This window comes from Gnatocerus cornutus, chromosome 1, assembly GCF_029298725.1.
Source record: "Gnatocerus cornutus isolate USDA-ARS CGAHR chromosome 1, icGnaCorn1.1, whole genome shotgun sequence".
Taxonomy (NCBI): Eukaryota; Metazoa; Arthropoda; class Insecta; order Coleoptera; family Tenebrionidae; genus Gnatocerus; species Gnatocerus cornutus.
Genome location: NC_142233.1, coordinates 37,729,466 through 37,749,849, shown reverse-complemented (window position 1 = coordinate 37,749,849; position 20,384 = coordinate 37,729,466). Strand labels below are relative to the sequence as shown.

The window sequence follows — 20,384 nt, the reverse complement described above, 5'->3', positions numbered from 1 at the left end:
CACAATAAAAGTTAACAAATAAGATTTGAAAATTTAAAACGATTTAATTAATCAGAATTAATTTATATCCCACTCATCGGCTTTCAATTCTATATTTTAGTTTTAAAAAAGACAAAAAGCGCGTTTTTTTAAATATTTGAGTGACTTTATTTTTGTCACCAATTATTGAAAATTGACTGTCATTTTTAACTGGCGCGAAATGTTTTGGAACAAAATGTTAGGTTAAGGAAAGTTTATAAGTTGATTATTTTGATTTAAAGCAAAAAGTAGATAAATTAAATTATTAGTTATAGTGTATGTGAAACAATAAAATGGATATCACAACAGACGTGTTAATATCGAATTTAGAAGAAGAAAATGAAATGAATTTGATTAATACAATACAATCAACCCATGAAAAGAGCGAAAGTAAGGACAGTGTTCCAGAAAAAGAAATTGTCCACATGGAATTAAATGTAATAGATAATGAAAAATCGAATGATTTTAACGAAGACGATGACATCACATTTAAAAAGAAACCTAAAAGATTTGCACTTTTGGACGATGATTCTGATGATGAAGCCCCAAAAAGTACGGAAAACAAGAACACTCCAGGAAAAGACTCCGATATTGTTGAAAGTGACACAGATGTGGCTGAGGAAGAAGAAGTGTGCCCTCACAACAAAAGTTTTCCCAATGAAGTTGCAGCAGTTGAGGCAGTCATTTACACAACAAACAGTAAAGGGAAATTAGTTGACGAGACTGCAATGTTTCAGGTATATTTTTGTTAAAGTGGCTAAAATATTGTTGAATTATTTTAATTTTAGAAGTCATCTTTGTCAGCCTTATGTGATTCTGAATCAGAAGGAGAAGTAGAAAAGGTTGATATTCTAGATACATCAGTTGATCCTGTTGTGCAGCCGAAGTTATACAAACGACTTCGGAAAAAGAATGCAAAAGATAATCCAAAAAAAGTAAGATTATTTGCCTATGGTAGTTACAATTGACTTAGTTTTTATATACTATCACATATTTCTGTTTTATTTAGATGACCGTTCAAGAGGCAGCTAAACAAAGAACTGAAATCCGTTCAGAATCGCAAAGAATGTTGCGCGAAACTAACGTTAGTTTGCCTTACCACAAACCAAAGACTTATACCATCAAAGAATTCTTACAAAAACGTTCCAAGCTACCGTCTGCTGCATCTTTAATTCCGAAAGCGCCGCCTTCTTTGGCCATCAAGATGTCCAAAGACAAACTTGAAGAAATTTCGTAAGTTGTGACTACTTTGTCGCATTCTCTTCTAACAAGTCTCATTTACAGCAAAAAATTAGATGAAAGAATAAAAGAAGTGAAGGAATTTTACAAATCTGAGAGTGAAGATGAAACAGAAGAAGACGTAGATGACCCATCCAAAGACATTAAATGCTGGCTGCACTTACTTGTGGACAACGCTGTGGATGCAGTGGAGGGTAAAATTAATGATGTCACGATGGAAGAAATTCCCGAGCACGAGTCTGAAGAAGTTGAGGTTCCCACAGCGGAGATTAAAGATCAAGAAACTATGGACTACGAATTTAGTCTGGACGATATCAATGAAGATCCCAAGAGGCCCAAAATTGCAGAACTAATAAAAGACAAACTGAACATGCAGCCAAGATTATCTGGAGGACCTGACGAAATCATAGACTTAGAAGAGGGCTCAAACAAAGTCAGCGCTGTTAAAAAGTTGGTAGAGAAATTCTTTCAGCACTCTGCTAAGAAGATTTCACACAAACATAAAGTCCAGTTGAAGTATAATTAAATAAACAATTGTTTCTTTTTTATAACATCTTCATTTCAGCGTAATTGGCGTCAATTCCGGTGGTGAAATCACTTCAGAAACTGTATGTATGAATGTCGACGAAGACGATGAACCTGCAATGGTTGAAACGCCAGGTGCCAAATTAAAAAGACTTAGAGAAGAACTACAAGTGCAAATGGCGCAGAAACGATTAGAATTATGGAAACAGAAGCACGAACAAGGAGATATTTTTACGGTTGAGAAGAAACTCGATGAAGGTGACAAAGAAAAGGATATTTTAGACGACGAAGAAGAATATGAGTTGACGGAAACCGAGTCTGAAGAAGAAGATGAAGAAGACTACGAGTTTTTACCCGAAAAAACAAGAAAAAAATCGGCTTTTGTGGATGAAGAAGTCAATTTTCACATTTGTTAATATACCTGACGTTACATTTTCGGTTTTGTAGGCTGAGGAAGACGAGGACGCTCTTGAGGAGGCATCAGAAGAGGACGATCAAGATGAAAACGATGGCGACCAAAATGATGCAGATGTTGAAGAAGAACCCGAAAAAGATGAATTTAAAAGCCCCAAAAAGAGAGTTTTGAAGAGAATTCTGAAACCATTTTGCGCGGATTCTGATGATGAAGATGACCAGAGTCCGCTTCCTGCGTCTACAAGGATAGTGAAATATTACACGGATGCTAACGACGATGATTTACCACCCAATCTCCCAAAGGTGGGGAAGACTCCTCAAAAACCTCAGGCTGAGAAAAATAAGTCAGAACTTGACTTTTTGACTCCGGTTACATATTTAACAGGTCTTCAAAATTTGAACTCAGACTCTAAGGTAAGTTGATATGATTATTTTAACAAAATAATTATTTCTGGTTTTAGTTCCTAAGAGACTCGCCAAAGTCTCCATTTTTACCAGAACTAAGCTCATTTGAGTCCGAAGAAGGCAATGTGCGTTCTCAGGTACAAAAGAACCTATTCGTGGAACAATCTCAGGATTCACAGGTGTGCTCGCATGAACTTTCTTTGTATTATTTTTAATTTGTTTATGAATTTAGACAAACTTAGATGATTTGGCACAAATGTGCTCAGGAACATTCTCCGACACTCAAAACCAAAAAATGGTAAAACCATTGCTTGAAAAAGAAGTATCCGATGAACTTCCTTCCACTCAGGATCTTGTAAATTTGTGCACTGGTGGTTTCTCCAGTTTCTCTACAAATAGCACTGATCAGACTCCTTCTGAAAGGCCGGTGGTTTACATTCAAAATAACACTGAAAACGAAATCAAAAGTCTAGACGAAGAACAAGATCAAATTATTTCCCAACTTCTCGACGAAGCCGAATTAGAACGTTTCAAGAAAAAGTTCGAATCGCCTCTCAATACTTCCGTGCGTCAAATTCAAGTACTCGAAGAAGTTGAAGAGGTGAATGCTACCGGTCGTATTCATTCTGATGATGAAAATGACGAACTTCAAATAAAACTTAAGAAACGCAAAAAGTTAGTTTTTTCCGACGATGAAGAAGAAGAAGCGGATGAGAAAGATGAAGATGATGAATCCGATGATGATGAAATAGAAGAACAAATAGACTTGCATGCTAATTACGATGAAGATGATGAAGAACAGCAACTAGAGAACGAAATCGTAGCTAAAGAATCTTGCAATTTCAAGTTAACAGACTTTTTGGATAAAGAAGCAGAATTGTCGGAATCAGAATGGGGAAGCGCAGATGAAGACGAGAAAGGTTTAGATGACATGGAATTCGAACAAGCGGACGAAGAGAAGTTTAATGAGAACAAGATGAGGAGCGAAATTGAAAGGATACACATGTTAGTATGCTAAAACTTCGTTGATTTAGATTGATAGTTTTGCTTCAGGCGCCAACTTTTGGATGAAGATAACCGAGAGGTCAAACTTCTTCAAGAGCTGTTGTTGGATGACGGGGAATTACATGGAACAGGACGCAAAAGACAATTTAGATGGAAGGCACTTGGTATGACCGAAATACAATTTTATAATATCTTAAATGAAAATTTCAGACTCGGTGGATAATGGCGAATTTGACAAACGCGAGGATGATGACATATTTTTGGATGAAGAGGAAAATGAAGAGGAGTGGAGAAAAATGAGGCATAAGAGGGAAATGTTTCTTAAAAAGAAGTCAGTGACGGAAAATGATGATCTTTTAAGTGATAGTCAGATTTTAAAAATTGGTAAACAGGTTTTCAAACAGAAATCTTTTGTATCACAAAGCAATACTGTTGAGAACAAAGAAGAAGAAGATTGTAAAACTTCTTTTACTTTATCGGTAAGTTGTCCCCGTTTGCCATTAAAATTTTAATATTTTATCATGTTTTGTTAGAATAAAAGAGGCTCTTTTCTGACTAGAAGTGATGAAGTCTTACAAAGATTAGCAGAGTACAATAAAGTAACCACAAATGTAGGAACCACGGTAAAGAAATCTAGAGGTTTTGTTTTTCAAACTGTGGAAGCCAGTACAACAGTAGTTAAGGTATGTATTTTTATTGTTAGTTTTTTTACACTGATACTTTAGCGGACTCGATTGAGCTGCTTGTACTTTAGCGATTTAGCGGTTACTCCTTGTCCGGGTATTATAAAACGTTATTTTTCGAATTTGCCGCTTTAATAGGTCCATTAGAGTACTCAATTTGAAATCGTTTATAGGTAAAGTCCGTTTTTTTATTAAAAAATCAACAACACCGCAGTCTCCCACCACTTTACAACCGGCAACATCGTCGATAGTGACTTTTTGGTGATAAAATCAAATAGGTTAACTTCCTAATTGACAATTTGATTACACAAAGCGGTCTTTCAGACTGTGCTGAGTCTTTTCACTATTAAATCCTTTGATTTGCAATCTAACAGGCTGTAAAAGAAACATGTTTAACGGAAACACTGCCAAATTTTCAGAAACGTCAAAAATTTTGACAACTATTTTTTCAGATTCAGAAGATTGCGGTGTTGGTGTTTTTTTTTTTTTAAAAAACGGACTTTATAAAAGAACTCAAAGCAGGAAATTTTGTTTTTTTAAGAATTGACAGAAATAATTAGTCTGGCTGTCACTTGTTTCCTGTCAAGTTCTTGGTCAATTTGGATTTTACGATTCGTGTTTAATAAATTGCTGCGTGAATAAAAAATGTATCAATATAATTGAATTGTCCTTTGCGGTCAACAATAATTGTACTACTGCCTGTAAAGTATGCAACCTCCCACTCTGGAGGATCAACAAACCGTGCCAGTCTATTTAAATACAATGGAAAGCGTTGTTTAGAGAATTTAATTATTTTTTGTATTGCAGTTGGATTACAACTTCTTAAAATGTATTGCCTTAATGATAATTTTGATCAGTGAATGGTAAATGTTAAATTTCAGCCAGAATACAAGCTGGTATCTGTGTTAATTTTTGGCATATTAAGTTAAATTTCGTTAAAATCGTAAAGTTCTTTTTTAGGGATATTTTTATGCAACTTGCAACTTTGCAAAATTCATGACGAAACAAAATACAGCAGATATGGTAAATTAAATCCATTAGGATTTTTGAATAAAGCTATTTTCTTGTAATTTACTTCGCGCTAAGAATATCTCTAAAAGTTATGTATTATTCTAAGAGAATTAGAAACGAATTTAAATTCATTTATACCAAATGAGAAGTTTTTAAACGAAAAATTCCCAATTTTTATTTTGTCACATACATAAGTTCTTTTAAGCAGTAATACATTGTATAATAAGAATTCGCAAATCAAAATCTTGAAATTTTCAGTTTCCATTAAGTATAATTTTATGCGAACTAAAAAAATAAACAAAATCATTTGTTTAGCAAAAATGAACAATATAATAATATTTAATTATCAATAACATTATATAACAACAAAAATTATTATGTTATTAAAATATTTTCAAAAATTTTTGTTTTCGCTGTTTGCCTCATTGCGAATTAAAAAGTGACAACAAAAGATGACAATGTAAATTATTTGCGGATCTATTTATCTACATAGGGGGATGTTATATAACAATTAAATAAGAAAAACTCAAAATAATTTCTTCGACGAAATTTTGGAAAGCGTATAAAGTCTATTTTGGCATTAAAATCTTCATAACTATGTCAAGGGTTCTTTTTTTTTGTAAAAATCGCCCCTCGAGTCTAAAGACATGGTATCGGTGAGTCTTTGAAGACAATAACATTTACAAATTCCAGTGTCTTTACAACTTCAAGATCATTTCAGTAACTGCTATTTTGGGTTGCTGTTATTTTTCATTTGCTAACCAAAAAGAAAAGAACAAAGGTCGTGTTTTGAATTTTTAACGTAAAACCGCATTTTATTTTAATAGTTTTTTTAACGCTTTTGTTTTATTTTATGAATATAATTGTTAATTTTCCAAAGCGAGAAACAAATGAATTTATATTCTTTAAAAGAAAGCCAAATTGCAACTATATTAACAAAAAAAAACAGACAAATATGACTTTTCTAAAATTTTGTTACACAGTGTAATTAACGATAAAATTTAAAGATTAATATTAAAAAAAATCAAAATAAGATTTTTAAGTTGAAATTTTGTAAGCAATGTATTCTGAGCAACTTTTCTTAAAAATCGAACATGTCCAACACAAAGGAAAAGTTCACTTTATTCAAAAACTCGTAGACAATCTATCATTTTCAAATTCTTTCTTCTAAAATTAAGGAAGATAAAAGCTTATTCATTTAAAGTACAAAGCACTCTATTACTTTTTCGTTTAATCTGCAGATATTTTAATTTTATTTTAACTTTCATAGTCAAGCGACAAACACCTGTATTTTTTTTGCAATTTTTAAAATATCAAATTTGGAAAGTGGTTTTGATCCCCTAATTAAACCAAAAGTGTCTTAAAATAAACAAATACTACTCAATGGCAGTATAGATAATACATACTAAAAAGTTTCAACCCAACCATAGTAAAAACACAGTCAAAAATAATTAAATACTGCATTTAAACAACGCTCTCAATGGTATTTAAATGGACCGGCACGGTTTGTTGATCCTCCAGAGTGGGAGGTTGCATACTTTACAGGCGGTAGTGCCCACGGTGAATCGAGTAGATACGGTGGCCGCATCTCTCTAGCCGAGCAGAATGATGACGTCACAGTCGCCCTGAAGAGAGGCGCTTGCATGAACATTTTACGATTATTTCAATAAAATTTCGCAGAAATAATGTTTAAACTTTTATTAACATATCAGAAAATTATACAGCGATTCCTTTCACTTTGGGGAAATACATTTTTAACCATATCTTAGCTATAATTTAGCAGAAATATTATTCCTAGTTTTTTAACTGTTGTTACAATTTTTGTTTCTGTAACATGTTCTATCTGTTTTTTGAATTAAATATAACAAAAAAGCACGTAATAATAAAAAAGAAAAGTATGTATATAATACTAGTGTTGGTTTTTTCATTTTTTTAGCATTTTTAGATTTTATGTGTGTTTGTGACTTTCTTTTTGCCCTCGCATATTCTTCTTGACTCGTATTTAATCTTTTTACCTTCATATATGTGCGTTAAAAATATATTGTCAGCTTATTAAGTCGTTAAGTTGCTAAGTCCATTTCGAATTTTTTTAACCGAGGTCGAGATATCTTTTTTTTTGGGGGGAACGAAAATAGAATGATCCAATGCTGTACTATTCTGTTATTCTTTTTATAAAATTGAAAACGCATTTTGTTCAAAAATGTACTTAGCAACTTAACAACTTAAACCGACGATATGTGGCAATAATGCTTTACAGCTTACAGCAGTGAATAATTTACGGCGTACAGTACAATATTTTGTTACAAAAATTATTAACAATACGTCGTACGAAAATGAGGCCAAAATGCATTTTCTAACTTGATAGTTTTGTAAAATACAATGAGTACGTTTTAAATGACCAACCGTTCTGAACTCTATTGTGTTTATTATTTTTTTCTATAGTAGCTTTTAAAGTGTGCTTTATTTCTCAAAAAATGCAAGGCTAACTTGCGTTTTAACATCAAGAGTAGATAAAGTGCTACTTTAACATCAAGGGTAGATAAAGTGTTTTAAATTTTATTTATTTAATTTTTACATTAATTTAAAGTAATGGTAACATTAATGGTACAATTTTCGTTTCCTCAGACGTTTAATATTTTTGAAATAGAACTTGCATTCATGATTTCGTCATGGGTTATCTCTATAGATGACGAAGTCGTGTCTGAATTTGTGACTAAATCTTCGCAAAGAATCTGATTCGAAACTGCAATTTTTCTGGGTACGGACTCTTCTATGTAGTTTTCTGCTACCGAGGATGATTTCCATCCGCCTATTCTTTTGCCGGTGATGAGATCATCACCCTTGTTGGCTAACATCATAGCGGCCGAGCGGCGAAAGCAATGCTTCAGGGTCTGACAGCTTTAGAAAATTAGCAATCATCTTCGAAATCTTGTATAATGTATTGGCTGAACGATACACTTTTTCTGTCTGTAGTTGACGAACAATTTGTGAGGAACGTTTTTAGGACGCAAGCTTGAATATTTTCGTACGATTTCCAAAAAACTAACTCCTCATTCTTTATCGGTTACACAAAACGACCGATCATTCTTGGTGTCAATAAGTGAAACAATAATAACTGACTGCCGATCCTCAATGTTGGAAACTTGTAACTTGTACAATTCATCTGATCTGCAAGCCCCGTGCAAAGCCATTACAGCAACAACCTGTAAGTTAAGGCGAGTGCCAAGACATTTTTCTTATGGAGAATCCCATGTAAAGTATCGTCTAAATATTTCGCTTATTTTTTGATGTATCAGTTTCGTTCTTATTCTCAACTGCTTGTAATCACATTTTCTTCTAAAACTAAGAATCAAACATTGGAAAAAACATTTAATTTAAAAGTTAAAGGACTTGAAAATTCGATAATTTAGGGGTAGTTTTACGAATAGAAGTTTATGTCCGATTTTTGTGAATTTTTAAACTTAGAATTAGTAAAGAATTCTTTCAAAATCACTTTCCCGCTAAATTTAAATCGATATCATTAAAATTGGTCTAGTTATGAGTGAGATAAACTAAAAATTTTTCAATCGAAGCTCTGAGCTTTGCAGATAATTTACGACTAGGTGATTTACAAGCGTACCCTCATTTGCGGTTTCTTGACCAGCTTTGGAAGTTGTAAATCAAGGGATTTCTTCTAAAATTTTTACCTGCTTGTTTCGCACAGAGGATAATAAAATGGTTACAATTAGAAGAGCGTTATTAAAAGTGCTAATAAGTACAAGCACATCGAAGTTTCATAATGCTTGATGTATGAAATTATAGAAACAACTATGTAGTATGAAAATTCATTTAATTTATAGTCATGTTTTCAACTAAAGTCTTTCAATGACACACGAATTAATTTCTCGACTATTTCACGGTGTTGGACGTAAAATTTAGAAAATGAAATTTAATAAAATACTAATTTATTATTATTTTTCTTATTACATATTTTATTATTTATGTTTATTTTTTTCTTATTTCACTAGAATTTGAAAGTTCATCAATGAATAAAAAATGTTGAACGAAACAAAATTGTTTTGAATGGTATGACTCTATGGAGCAACCTGACTGGATGCAATTTACCTGATGTTTGCAATATTGGATTAGAGTTTATCTAAGAAACTGACCGGAGTTTTACTAGGTGATGACAATTTCTTTCATTTTGCCGCCGGCCGGTTCAACTTTTACTGAAAAACCCACTAAATCTTGTTCCTTTGAGAACAATATAAATTTTTTTTGGGAGAATAAAAAGGTTGACTTCTGGTAACTAGAAAAAAATGGAACATACATTGTAAATTCAAATCATAATTGGTATTACCAAATCCAAGGGCAGTTAAGAATAACACGAAAAAAAATGTGTATTCTGGGTGTTTGGTTTGGACAAGAAAGTGATATGAAATATGAATATATTTATGAAGACACAACTTTGTGGAAAAAAAATGGAACCAAAATTGATTAAGTTTTATTTTGATCAATGTTGCTGGAATTAATTGACTCTAGGAAACAAAGATTGTCTATTCCGATCCGCCGTCATTAAGTTTGTATTACCTATGTATTAGTTAATTGTTAATATTGTAAATAAGTACCTATTATGTAAATACCACTTTTCTTATAAATTCTTACTAACATGTACATATTATACACATTATTATACTATGTATTTTGTATCTTTTGAGTATACCTTCATACCAAATACGTATCTATTTGAAAACAAATAAAATTAAACATAAAACAGATAAGTTTAGTTTTTTTTTAGAAAATTTCTGTTTGGCATTCTAATATTAAATAATACTTTAATCTATTTATTATTTGACTAGTCAAATTATTTTTTGAACAACGTACTAATGTACTTACAATTTTAAAATAACATTTTTTGATTCACATTATTTTACCCATGAAAAAGTATTTCTACCAGACAGAGGCAAAATAAGCATTTATCATTTTACAATCACTTTACGATAGCACAGTAAGGGGTGTTGTAAACAGAGGTACCGCTTGACAACCTTCCCGATGTGACAGCTCAGCTCGAATTCTGACCAGCGACGAGTCTTGGCACTCGCCTTAAAACCCAATTTTACATTTTATCCTATCCAATAAATCTACTACCTTTGCTAATAAATAGTCATCATCTGACGCATCTACCAAGAATTTAATATTCTCATTTGGCTCAAAGATCTTGGATTTCTTGGGCTTTTAGCCTTCACTTTGCTTCTTTAGTAGTGAAATTAGTTTGCAATATCTGAAAGTTATTATGACATTACGTTGACACTATTTTAAAAACATCCTACCTTGAAATGTCGCAGTTTTCATTTACCAACAATGTGCTTTATAGCATTGAGTAATAACACCATAAACTTGAAGGTTTGACTTTTTTAGACTTTTGAGAAAAATGGGCAAGGAGCACTTTCTCGCTAACACCACTGATATTTTTTTCTACTTCTCCATCTTTTTGGGGCAACAGCTTAATTACAGCAGTTGCAGCTTCTTCCTCTACGTCTGCAGGAAGTTCTAATTCGATCTCGCACATGGTAGTTTTCGTGATTTTTGAAAATGAAAAATTTGTTTACAGCAACAGTTCCATAACAACCAACATTGGGTATTATGATACATTTTTTTTAATTAATAAATTTAAATTAGTTTTTCTTTAAAAGCTGCTATAGAAAAAAATAGTGTATTATACACGACGATAAAGGATCTTTAACCATCTCGTGAAGTTAATCCACTCGTGGCTGCGCCACTCGTTTATTAACTATCTTCACTCGATGGTTAAAGTGGTCCTTTATCGTCTTGTATAATAAATAACTATTATTACGCGTTGATAAAAAATGCAAGGTGGCGTTTGATCAGACACCGACATCAAAAAGTGCCGAGTGTCTTGGCTTGAGACTGCAAATAATTTTAAATCTTTTCACAGTAAAGCCGTAAACAAAAATAAAAATATTGTTAAATCTATTACTAATGAAATAAAAAAAAATTAAAGAATTTCCAGAGGAAATTATTGCTACATATATTCTTCAACGCACATACAGGGTGATTTTTAAAAAACGGCAGGCGTTGTAAAATTTTTATTTATGAACCAATTTCAAAAATTTTAAAAAGAAATTAAATCGATTTTAATTTACTGCCGATTTTAGAATTTTTCTAAATGTCTTAGTATCTTTTGGGCGATACTCAACTTTCTTATTTTAAATTGGCACGCATATTTTTTTTTAGATTTTTTAGATTTTATTAACTTTAATTGCCTAATTTTTTCGTTTTTGATAATTTTTTTAAAAATATTTTTGTAAAAATAGAACATGAAAATTAATATCTTCCAAATTATGAAAAAAAAAATGACTCCCAATTTAAAATTAAAAAGTTGAATATTGCCCAAAATATACTAAAGGGTCGATTTCAAGTGTGACTTGCGTTACTGCAAATCCCATTTGCAACATAGCAACGCCAATCACATTGCTCATACCTTGGCAACGGTTGCAAATTTGCGTTAACGCAGTGACTTGAAATCGACCCGAAAGACATTTAGAAGCATTCTAAAATCATCAGGTTATAGTAAATTAAAAGCCATTTAAATCAATTTTTAAATTTTTGAAATCGGTTCATAAATAAGAATTCTACAACGCCTGCCGTTTTTAAAAAATCACCCTGTATATAAGAGTTGAAAGATTAAATACGAGTCAAGAAGAATCCGCGGGGGCAAAAAGAAAGTCACGTACACACATAAAATCTAAAAATGCTAAAAAAAAATGAAAAAATTATAACCTAATATATTATCAAAACTTTTTTGTTTTCTTGTCAAAGCTGACATTTTTGGTTTAAATACTAAATAAACTTTTGTTTGATGAATACATTAATTAACAGAAACATTTTTTATTTAAGGTTTTGGTCCACTTTTTCTCTGAACCCCACAATTATAATGTTTTGTGTATTTCTCTGTGTATTCTAGTTTTAGGTCTTATATTTATGTCTTGTATAATCCTTTTAATTCATGGGTACCAACACTAGTATTAGCTACATACTTTTAATTTTTATTATTATGTGTTTTTTTGTTATTTTTAATTAAAAAACAGATAGAACATGCTACAGAATTAAAAATTATAATAACAGTTTAAATAATATTTCTGCTAAATTATAGCTAAGAAATGGTTAGAAAATGCTTTTCCCTAAAGTGAAAAGAATCGTTGTATAATTTTCTGATATGTTAATAAAAGTTTAAACATTATTTCTGCGAAATTTAATTGAAATAATCGTAAAATGTTCATGCAAGCGCCTCTCTTCAGGGCGACTGTGACGTCATCATTCTGTTCGGCTAGAGAGATGCGGCCACCGTATATACTCGATTCACCGTGGGTAGTGCCCGCACTCCACTGGCTGTGAGGTTAGGTTACGTTATGTCAAAATTCAGTGATAATGAAACTCAATAAATGTCAAATTTTAAATTAAATTTGAAAATCAAGTGGCAAGTCGTGGTTACAAAACCATTACCAATCGTGTAACACGAAAACTCTTAGAATTGGAAAATTTAAATGTTTTATTTAAAAAAAGGATGCAAATTCGAAAAAATAGTATAACGGACTTGTTTTATAATGGCATTGGTGCACTCGTCCCATACAAAACTCGCCTACGGCTCGGGAACTCGTGCACCAAATTGGCCATTATAAAACACGTTCTTTAATATACTATTTCCTTACTTGAAACATAAAATATATATTATAATGCAATTTTCCACACTTTTAGGATAATAATAATAAGCGAAAAGCGACTGAAGCAACTCCCAAAGTTCTCAAGAAACTGAGATTGGACAATATTAGTCCAGCTGTTGGAAAAAATAATCCCTCGAAAAGTTCTCGAGCGAAAAAACTTTTTGGAAATTGGTGATATTTTAGTTTTCTATATACATAGTAATTACAGTTCATTTTGTAGTCTTATAAGCAATAAAGTGTCATAAAATTAAATTATTTACTTTTGCACGTAATTAAATGTGAAGGCGTTGATGCCTTTTTCGTTCTATCAGAAAGAGGATGCCAATTCAATTATCCAAGGTGGATAACGGGCTTCACGATTCTCAGAGGATTTGATATAATTGTGGGGACTGTCCAGTAAATGGGATTAGTGTCGACTTATCGCGAAATTTCGTTTTGATGAGAGTAATGCTATTTTGTCCGTTATTAAAAATTAACTTATTTAAATATTTGTCTTTAATCTATTGAGTTTTTATGATTGTTTGTTTTAACAGCAACTTTTACACTCTAAAAAGTAAGTTTAGTCCGTCTTCCAGTTATTTCCCGTAATGGGTTTCTTGTAGTGTCAAGAACAATCGGAATCAACAAGTCCCGCCCTGATTTTCCAACCCAATTATCAATTTGTCCTTTTCAAGGCTTCACAATTTCCACTTATCAAGCGAAATCAAACACTCATCTGTCCGAAAATTGCAGTGTCAAGAGGCCGCTTCCCATCATAGACATTTTAATTAGCAGGGAAAAACTCAATGCACATAAAACGAATCTTTGTATCGATGAGTACGGCAGATGTGAAAGACAAACATCATCGGACATGTGCTTTATTAAATCTGGCGTGCTGTGACCACTGTGTAAACAAGAGACAATCTCCGGTTGCCGACGATGGCAATGGTTTTTTATTTGACGACTTTGTATACCCGTTCCGATTTCACCCAGTTAATGACGTCACTTAGACGCCCCTTATTTTATTTTATTTACTGTTACACTAACTGACCGCGTCGTTAGTAGAAGTTTGCTTTGAAGTGGTTGCGGCCATTTTTATAGACTCTGGTTTTGCATATCCGCATGGGTGAAGGAAATAATGATGGACAAGCTAAAATGTAAGGAGGATGTTTTAACAGTATATTACGTAACGTGTAGGGTAAAAAGCGTATTAAGCACGAGGCGTTAGCCGAGTGCGATAATTCGCGAGTGTACGTAATTCGCCTTACCCTTGAGTTGCATACTATACTTTTTCTACGATTGCGGTGGAAAATTACAACTAAACTTCAAAAAATGCTTTTATTTATTATTTGTGTTATAACAATTATTGATGTTTATTGTAACATTTTTGCAATTAGTGAAGGCAACTGGTGCCGCGTGTGCGAGTGCATTTCCCTTTCAGATAGTTTTAAAAGAGAACTGTCATCATTTGCATTTGCTTACAAATATCATAGAAATGCCCAGAAACAATAAAAGATCTTTCTGTTTTATTTTTACTCTCAAGAATTTTGATGTAAAGTTCGTTTCCCATGTCTTTCACATGATGTACTTGCATATCTTTTAATTCCTTTTTGCGACATGCACCGGAAACAGCAATAATCAGTGCAACCTACAAATAGATAATTATAATAAAATGTCGCGTTTACATGAATGAATTACCTTTGAAAACAAATACTTTTCGTCTAGAGCTTCCTCAATAAAACGTTTAATTTGTTCAGAAGTAAACGTTGACGATTTTTTTTGCTTTATATCTATCTGAGGTTCGTTTCAGGTATGCACGTAATTTCAAATATTTGGTAATTTCAACATTTTCCTTGATGTTAAGAGTACTTCTCATTTGCAAATTGTCACCCCACTAGATTTAATGCCAATCCACAAACCATACACAAATAAATTCTCTAAAAATTGGATATTTAAATCGATAATCTAGCTGATTTAAAGCGATTTTTCTTTTAAATATCTCTTCCGAACACTTTAATGAACTGACCAAACTGAATTATCAACCAAAATTTTTCTTCGGTCGCCATTAATTTAGAATACACGTGTAGTCTAAATAAGCCATTACTTATCTGCTGACAAATACGTAATGAATAATTTATATTAGAAGGAGTAGAAAAAAAATATTAATTGTAAAGAACTGCGACATTTAAATGTTTATTTTCTATTTTTAGAACCATACAGGGTGTTAGGTAACGTTACGGCCATAGAAAAAGGGGTGATGAAGGCAGCCATGAAAAGTAATGTTTCGAATTTTTTTTCGGGTTTTCTTGAACCGTTTAAGAGCTGGAAAGCTTTGAATGTGACCAATCAGGGAACAATTTGCATAAGGTTACAAAAATTTGAATCAGAGTTACTGAAGGAAATTTTTTGTTTGACGTCAAACTGACAGTTCTTATTTTTTATCAGTGGCGTACTTGTTCCATTTTGTGGACATCACAAATCAAGTTCGTCAAAACGAAAATGTGTTGGGTACAATAAAGGAAACATTGTTGCGTCGTTTACAATTATGTATTCAACAAGATGGTGGCCATTTTGAACATCTATTGTAGTGTTGCTTTATTGCCTGTTTTTTGAATAAAATTGCGTTATTGTTTTTCCCTTTTATTGACGCCACTGATTTAAAACTTCAAAAGTGACGGGAAAGTGACATATTATTCGTTTGGTCCGAAAGCTACTTGGATTTCTGTAAAATTGAAAAATTATTTGACGCCATTCTATTGGTCAACTTTAAAGCCTTGTAGCTTTTTAACTAAAACGAAAAAAATAAAATTAACTGCGGATTCCAAGACAGTTTGCCTTCCTTAATTACCCATTAGTCTATATTTTGGGCTTTTCTATAATTTTTTCTACAACCGAAAGGAAAAAAACGCGAACGTCAAACAACTAGCGAAGTTATTTAGCAGCGGAATTAAGTTTAACTGACGACACTCCTAGATTTGCAGATATGTGATAGTGTTAAAGTTTCCGATAGTTTCTATGCAGTTAAATTTATCATAATTGAGCTATTAACGCCCCATGCGCAAATATGAAATATATGCCAATATTGCAGGACGCAAATGCTTTATCAATTAGTGAAGCTTTGAGTCATTACAGCACCTACAAAACACGCACCGTTAAACATTTGGAATTTCATTATACGATTCTTCCGTCCTGATTTAGGCAAAAACATCATTATTTATATTATTGCTAGTTGTAAATTTAATTTCTGCATGATTTATATTCGCGCTCCGCATTACAGCTCGGAAAGTTATTCGTAATCTAATGTCCGGATCAGAGTACAAAGTGAATTACAAACTGATGAAAGCAATAATCAAAAGCTCCTACGTCTCTTTCATTTTAAAGAAGCACACACAAACCAAATGCAATTTCCGCTCCGCGGTTTTGATTAAATTTATGAAAGATGACAATGGAAACGACATCCTTGATGCGAGGCGTCCACAGGTCATTCTCTGATCCTGCCGAGTCCTGAAAAGGACTTTATTCAGACGCGATGTGGTCGTGATCCTTGACGAATATTAGCAGGGTACAGTCGGAGGGGAAAGCTTGCGTGAAGTACGGCGAAAAGGATTTTTTAATGACTTATTTAAGCATCATTTTAATATTAAAGCATATTTTAATTGCTTGCTGCGTAATTGTACGTTTCATTTTATTAATCTTTTCAATCGGTTCTGATAAGAATGAACCGAATTCAAGTCGTGAATTTTATGACACCTACGTAAATTTTACAGCAATCGTTAACCACAACAATCGGATTCCTTCATTCTTAACTATAATATCTACATGCAACATTGTTTGAAGGAAAAAAGTTCTGACTATTAATTTCGGCACGCCGGGTCTGGTTTCGTGTGATAAATATTTAAAAAGACAACATAGACTTTGTCTATAAGGTGGGGATATTTTTTCTTTACTATAAAGTCAGATGAAATGGAACCAAGTTATTTTTATGAGTTTTTTTTAGGTTACACAACCACATTTTTTCAAAAATTAAGCTGTGTAAAACAGGCTTTCGAAGTAGGCATAATGATAAATTCTTTCTACTGTAAAAAATGTAGTATTTTCATTATGTTTAACTTTTTAACACTAATTTTGTCCTGCTATGACCCCCCAACAAGGGGGTCGCCAGAATTTTTAGCCTGAAAAGGAGTCGTGTATTCAAAAAGTTGGAAACACACTGCTATAGTTTATCCGGTGAGAGATTGAGAGATTTCGACAGTTGACATATGGGTTGGTAGCAAATTATGCTACAAAATACACTAAAAACACTAAATTTCTACGCAAAATGGGTTGACAGGGTTGTCAGTAGCTGGGGTTATTTTGTTATTTTAAATTTCGCGCGTATGGTACACTTTTTATCGCGTAGATTTATACAAACTATAAAGTCCGTTTTTTTTTTAAACCACCAACACCGCAATCTTCCCCTGCATTACAACCGGCAACGTTGCCTAGGGAGATTTTTGGTGAAAAAATAATTGTCAAATTTTTGACATTTCTGAAAATTAGACCGTGTTTCGTTAAAAACGTTTCTTTTACACCCTGTTGGCTTACAAATCAAAGGATTAAATAGTGAAAAGACTCGGCACAGCCTGAAAGGCCTTTTTGTGTAATCAAATTAGCAATTAGAGAACTAACCTATTTGATTTTTTCACCAAAAAGTCACCATTGGTCACCGGTTGTAAAGGTTGTAAAGGAGGTGTTGGTGGTTTTTTTAATAAAAAATGGACTTTATATCAGATCCATGCCCGCATCATATTTGAATTCATTGGGCATAGCTTCACTAATAATAGCCCGTTTTAACTAAAGTTTTGTAACTATCAACAAATTAGTTTTTATTGAAAAATATTTTGAACAAAAATTATACCGTTTTTGAATTTATCGGTTACATTTACAACTGGTTCCTGTCGATTTTGCCGAAACATGTTTAATATTCAAAGTGGCATTGTCATAAATTTGACAAAATAAATAAATATAAAAAAAATAATAGAAAATATAAAATACGTAAAATTGACATTTCAGTATGGTATATGTATATTAGAATACATTTTGGCGCCAGACTGTCTTATGAAACGCGTTTTTTATACTCCTACTGTTTTTTTAGTAAAAGTGTTATTTAAACATTTTTTTTTAGAAAAAGTATGAAGTTTTCATTTAGAGACATTTTCCTAGAACGGTTAAAATGGTGAAACGTTTCTAAGCAATCAAGGTTATATTGTTTAATCCAGTGGCGAGCTGGAAATTTTGGCCAAATCTTCCATTAATTTTTTTCTCGAAAACGAACACTTTTACTTACAACATTTTCTGTCAATTGAGTTTATTTGTCTTCACCAATTACCGTGTTTTGTTTGGTAATGTATTTCAAAAACACCCTGTATAAACTGCATTTTTACAGAAGCAAAATTTTAACAAGAGAATTCACGACTCTCCACTCAGTTTGCACATTACGCTTTTCGTGTCAGGTTCAAATTTTTTAAATCCTTTGGAAATATTTAGGAACTTTTGAAAGACTGGAACTGAAAATTAAACAGTATCTTAATAAATCGGTGCTTGCTCAGTCAGTGAAGAATATGTATAAGACAAACTACACTTGATTCTTACTCCCTAAAAATAGTGACTTAAAATTTTATAGTGTAATAAATTGGCATTTTTTTTGTACAAATCAGTATTGCTTTATTTAAAACATTCCCACTTTTGAAATAAATCAGTACTTAAAATATAAATTAAGAAAAAAACTAGCGGAGAGTCATTTATGACCCGGCGCATCCACCAAATTTAAAGTTTACAACCAATAACAACTTTATTCTTGACATTAAAACCAATTGGACCAAATTCAAATTTTATTGTAAATTACCGGTACTGGAGCTTGCACGGATAATCGAGTTGTTCAATAAACATACGTTTAAAGGCAACTGAATTATTTGGAACGTTTTCTTAATTCAAAATATATGAAAACTTTAACAAAGTTTATCAACATCTTAACCACAACAATTTGAAATATTGAAAGAAATTGAAACAATCAACTCTTATCAGACATATTACATAAAAGTAACTATTTTGTAATAAAAAAATCTGGTACTTTCATTTATTTCTTTTTTGGTTCTAAAATTTTCTCTGCCACTTAACTTTTCAGTTTCCTTAATTATGAAGGATTTCATTGCAAAAGACTTTGTTTCAAGCATTTTTCTTAATGTTTGCGAACACAACTATTTAATAACAGAAATTTTAACTCATAATTTTGTTATTGCTTTTTTCACTGACTTAAATTTCATTAAACTACACTACAACTACAACTGTTACTCGTGAAATTCCAAATTGTAACTTTTCTAACATTGGAAGCAAAAATACGAAATAGTTGGTCTTTCATTTGGGCGTTTTTGTAATGCACGGATAATCGAGACACGTATAATCGAACGAACACTCTTGCACGGATAATTCGCACCCGGATAATCGAGGTTCTAACTGTATATGTCGGTACCTCAGAAGCATGAGGGTTTATCTCCATAAATTATAGTTTCGAGAAAATTAACAAAACAGGTATTCTAAAAGATCAGTGGTGTTATTAATCTCTTTTGAAATATGCAATTTAAGAGCGAATTGCGAGTTATTGATGACTATTTATTTTAAATCGTGCGTAATAGTCGTAACCTTTGATCCAAAAATAATTTTTTGGGCATATTTTTACACTTGGTTCCTTATGCTTCTAAGAAAAATTAGATTATCTGTCTCACTTACTAATAGGAACTTTAAAGAAAAATTAACAATGTTTTTACAAAAAAAATGTAATAAGTTATTAGAAATAATGGCTAACAAAGATACAGGGTGTCCCAGAACTCGCGCCCCAGAGAAAAAGGGCTTATGGAGGCAACAATTCTGAACCAAAATTTTGAAACTATAATTTTTTAACTCAAAAAATAACCGAGATAAGACAAAAAAACTGTAGCCAATCCTGAAGCTGAACAGAATTTGAAAATTGGTAACTATGGACACATACTATCATTCATTGGTCAGATGAAAATTAGACTCTTGTTGCCTAGGACATTGGGATGGCCTTTTACTCCACTTCTCGAATAAGCTTTCGGGATTGGTTATTAACTTTTTATCAGTTCTTGAATACTATTAATCTTAGTTAATTTTTGCTTTGAAATTTACCATCTGTATTGCTGTCGGCACCCTCCCTTGCTCTATGGGGCGCGAGTTCTGGGGCACCCTGTATATTAAAATTAACCCAAATTCAGCAACTTCTATGTACTATTTAACCTTAAAAAACTCCCGCAAATTTCGTTCTTGTGACACCAAGAATGTCAAAATTTAAGCGCGTTCAAGTTTTCTTTGTGATTTTTTTTAGCTACTC

The 20,384-nt window shown here is 32.3% G+C and overlaps 1 protein-coding gene across 1 annotated transcript; it reads left to right on the top strand.

The window, feature by feature from the left end:
• The first annotated feature begins 184 nt into the window (after positions 1-184).
• On the top strand, positions 185-13,273 carry LOC148182285 (uncharacterized). The gene is made up of 12 exons (XM_088044171.1): positions 185-755; positions 807-953; positions 1,028-1,251; positions 1,303-1,773; positions 1,823-2,177; positions 2,230-2,610; positions 2,658-2,780; positions 2,834-3,606; positions 3,655-3,770; positions 3,817-4,085; positions 4,140-4,289; positions 13,056-13,273. Exons 1-12 carry the CDS (start codon positions 312-314, stop codon positions 13,194-13,196), a joined length of 3,594 nt encoding a protein of 1,197 aa, XP_087900297.1. The 5' UTR covers positions 185-311; the 3' UTR covers positions 13,197-13,273.
• Positions 13,274-20,384: the final 7,111 nt, after the last annotated feature.

Bases quoted from the DNA above. Each gene is read 5' to 3' on its own strand.
- LOC148182285 (XM_088044171.1), top strand. From the start codon at position 312: ATGGATATCACAACAGACGTGTTAATATCGAATTTAGAAGAAGAAAAT. The intron at 954-1,027 runs GTAAGATTATTT...TGTTTTATTTAG, and splicing joins CAAAAGATAATCCAAAAAAA to ATGACCGTTCAAGAGGCAGC. The intron at 3,607-3,654 runs GTTAGTATGCTA...GTTTTGCTTCAG, and splicing joins GAAATTGAAAGGATACACAT to GCGCCAACTTTTGGATGAAG.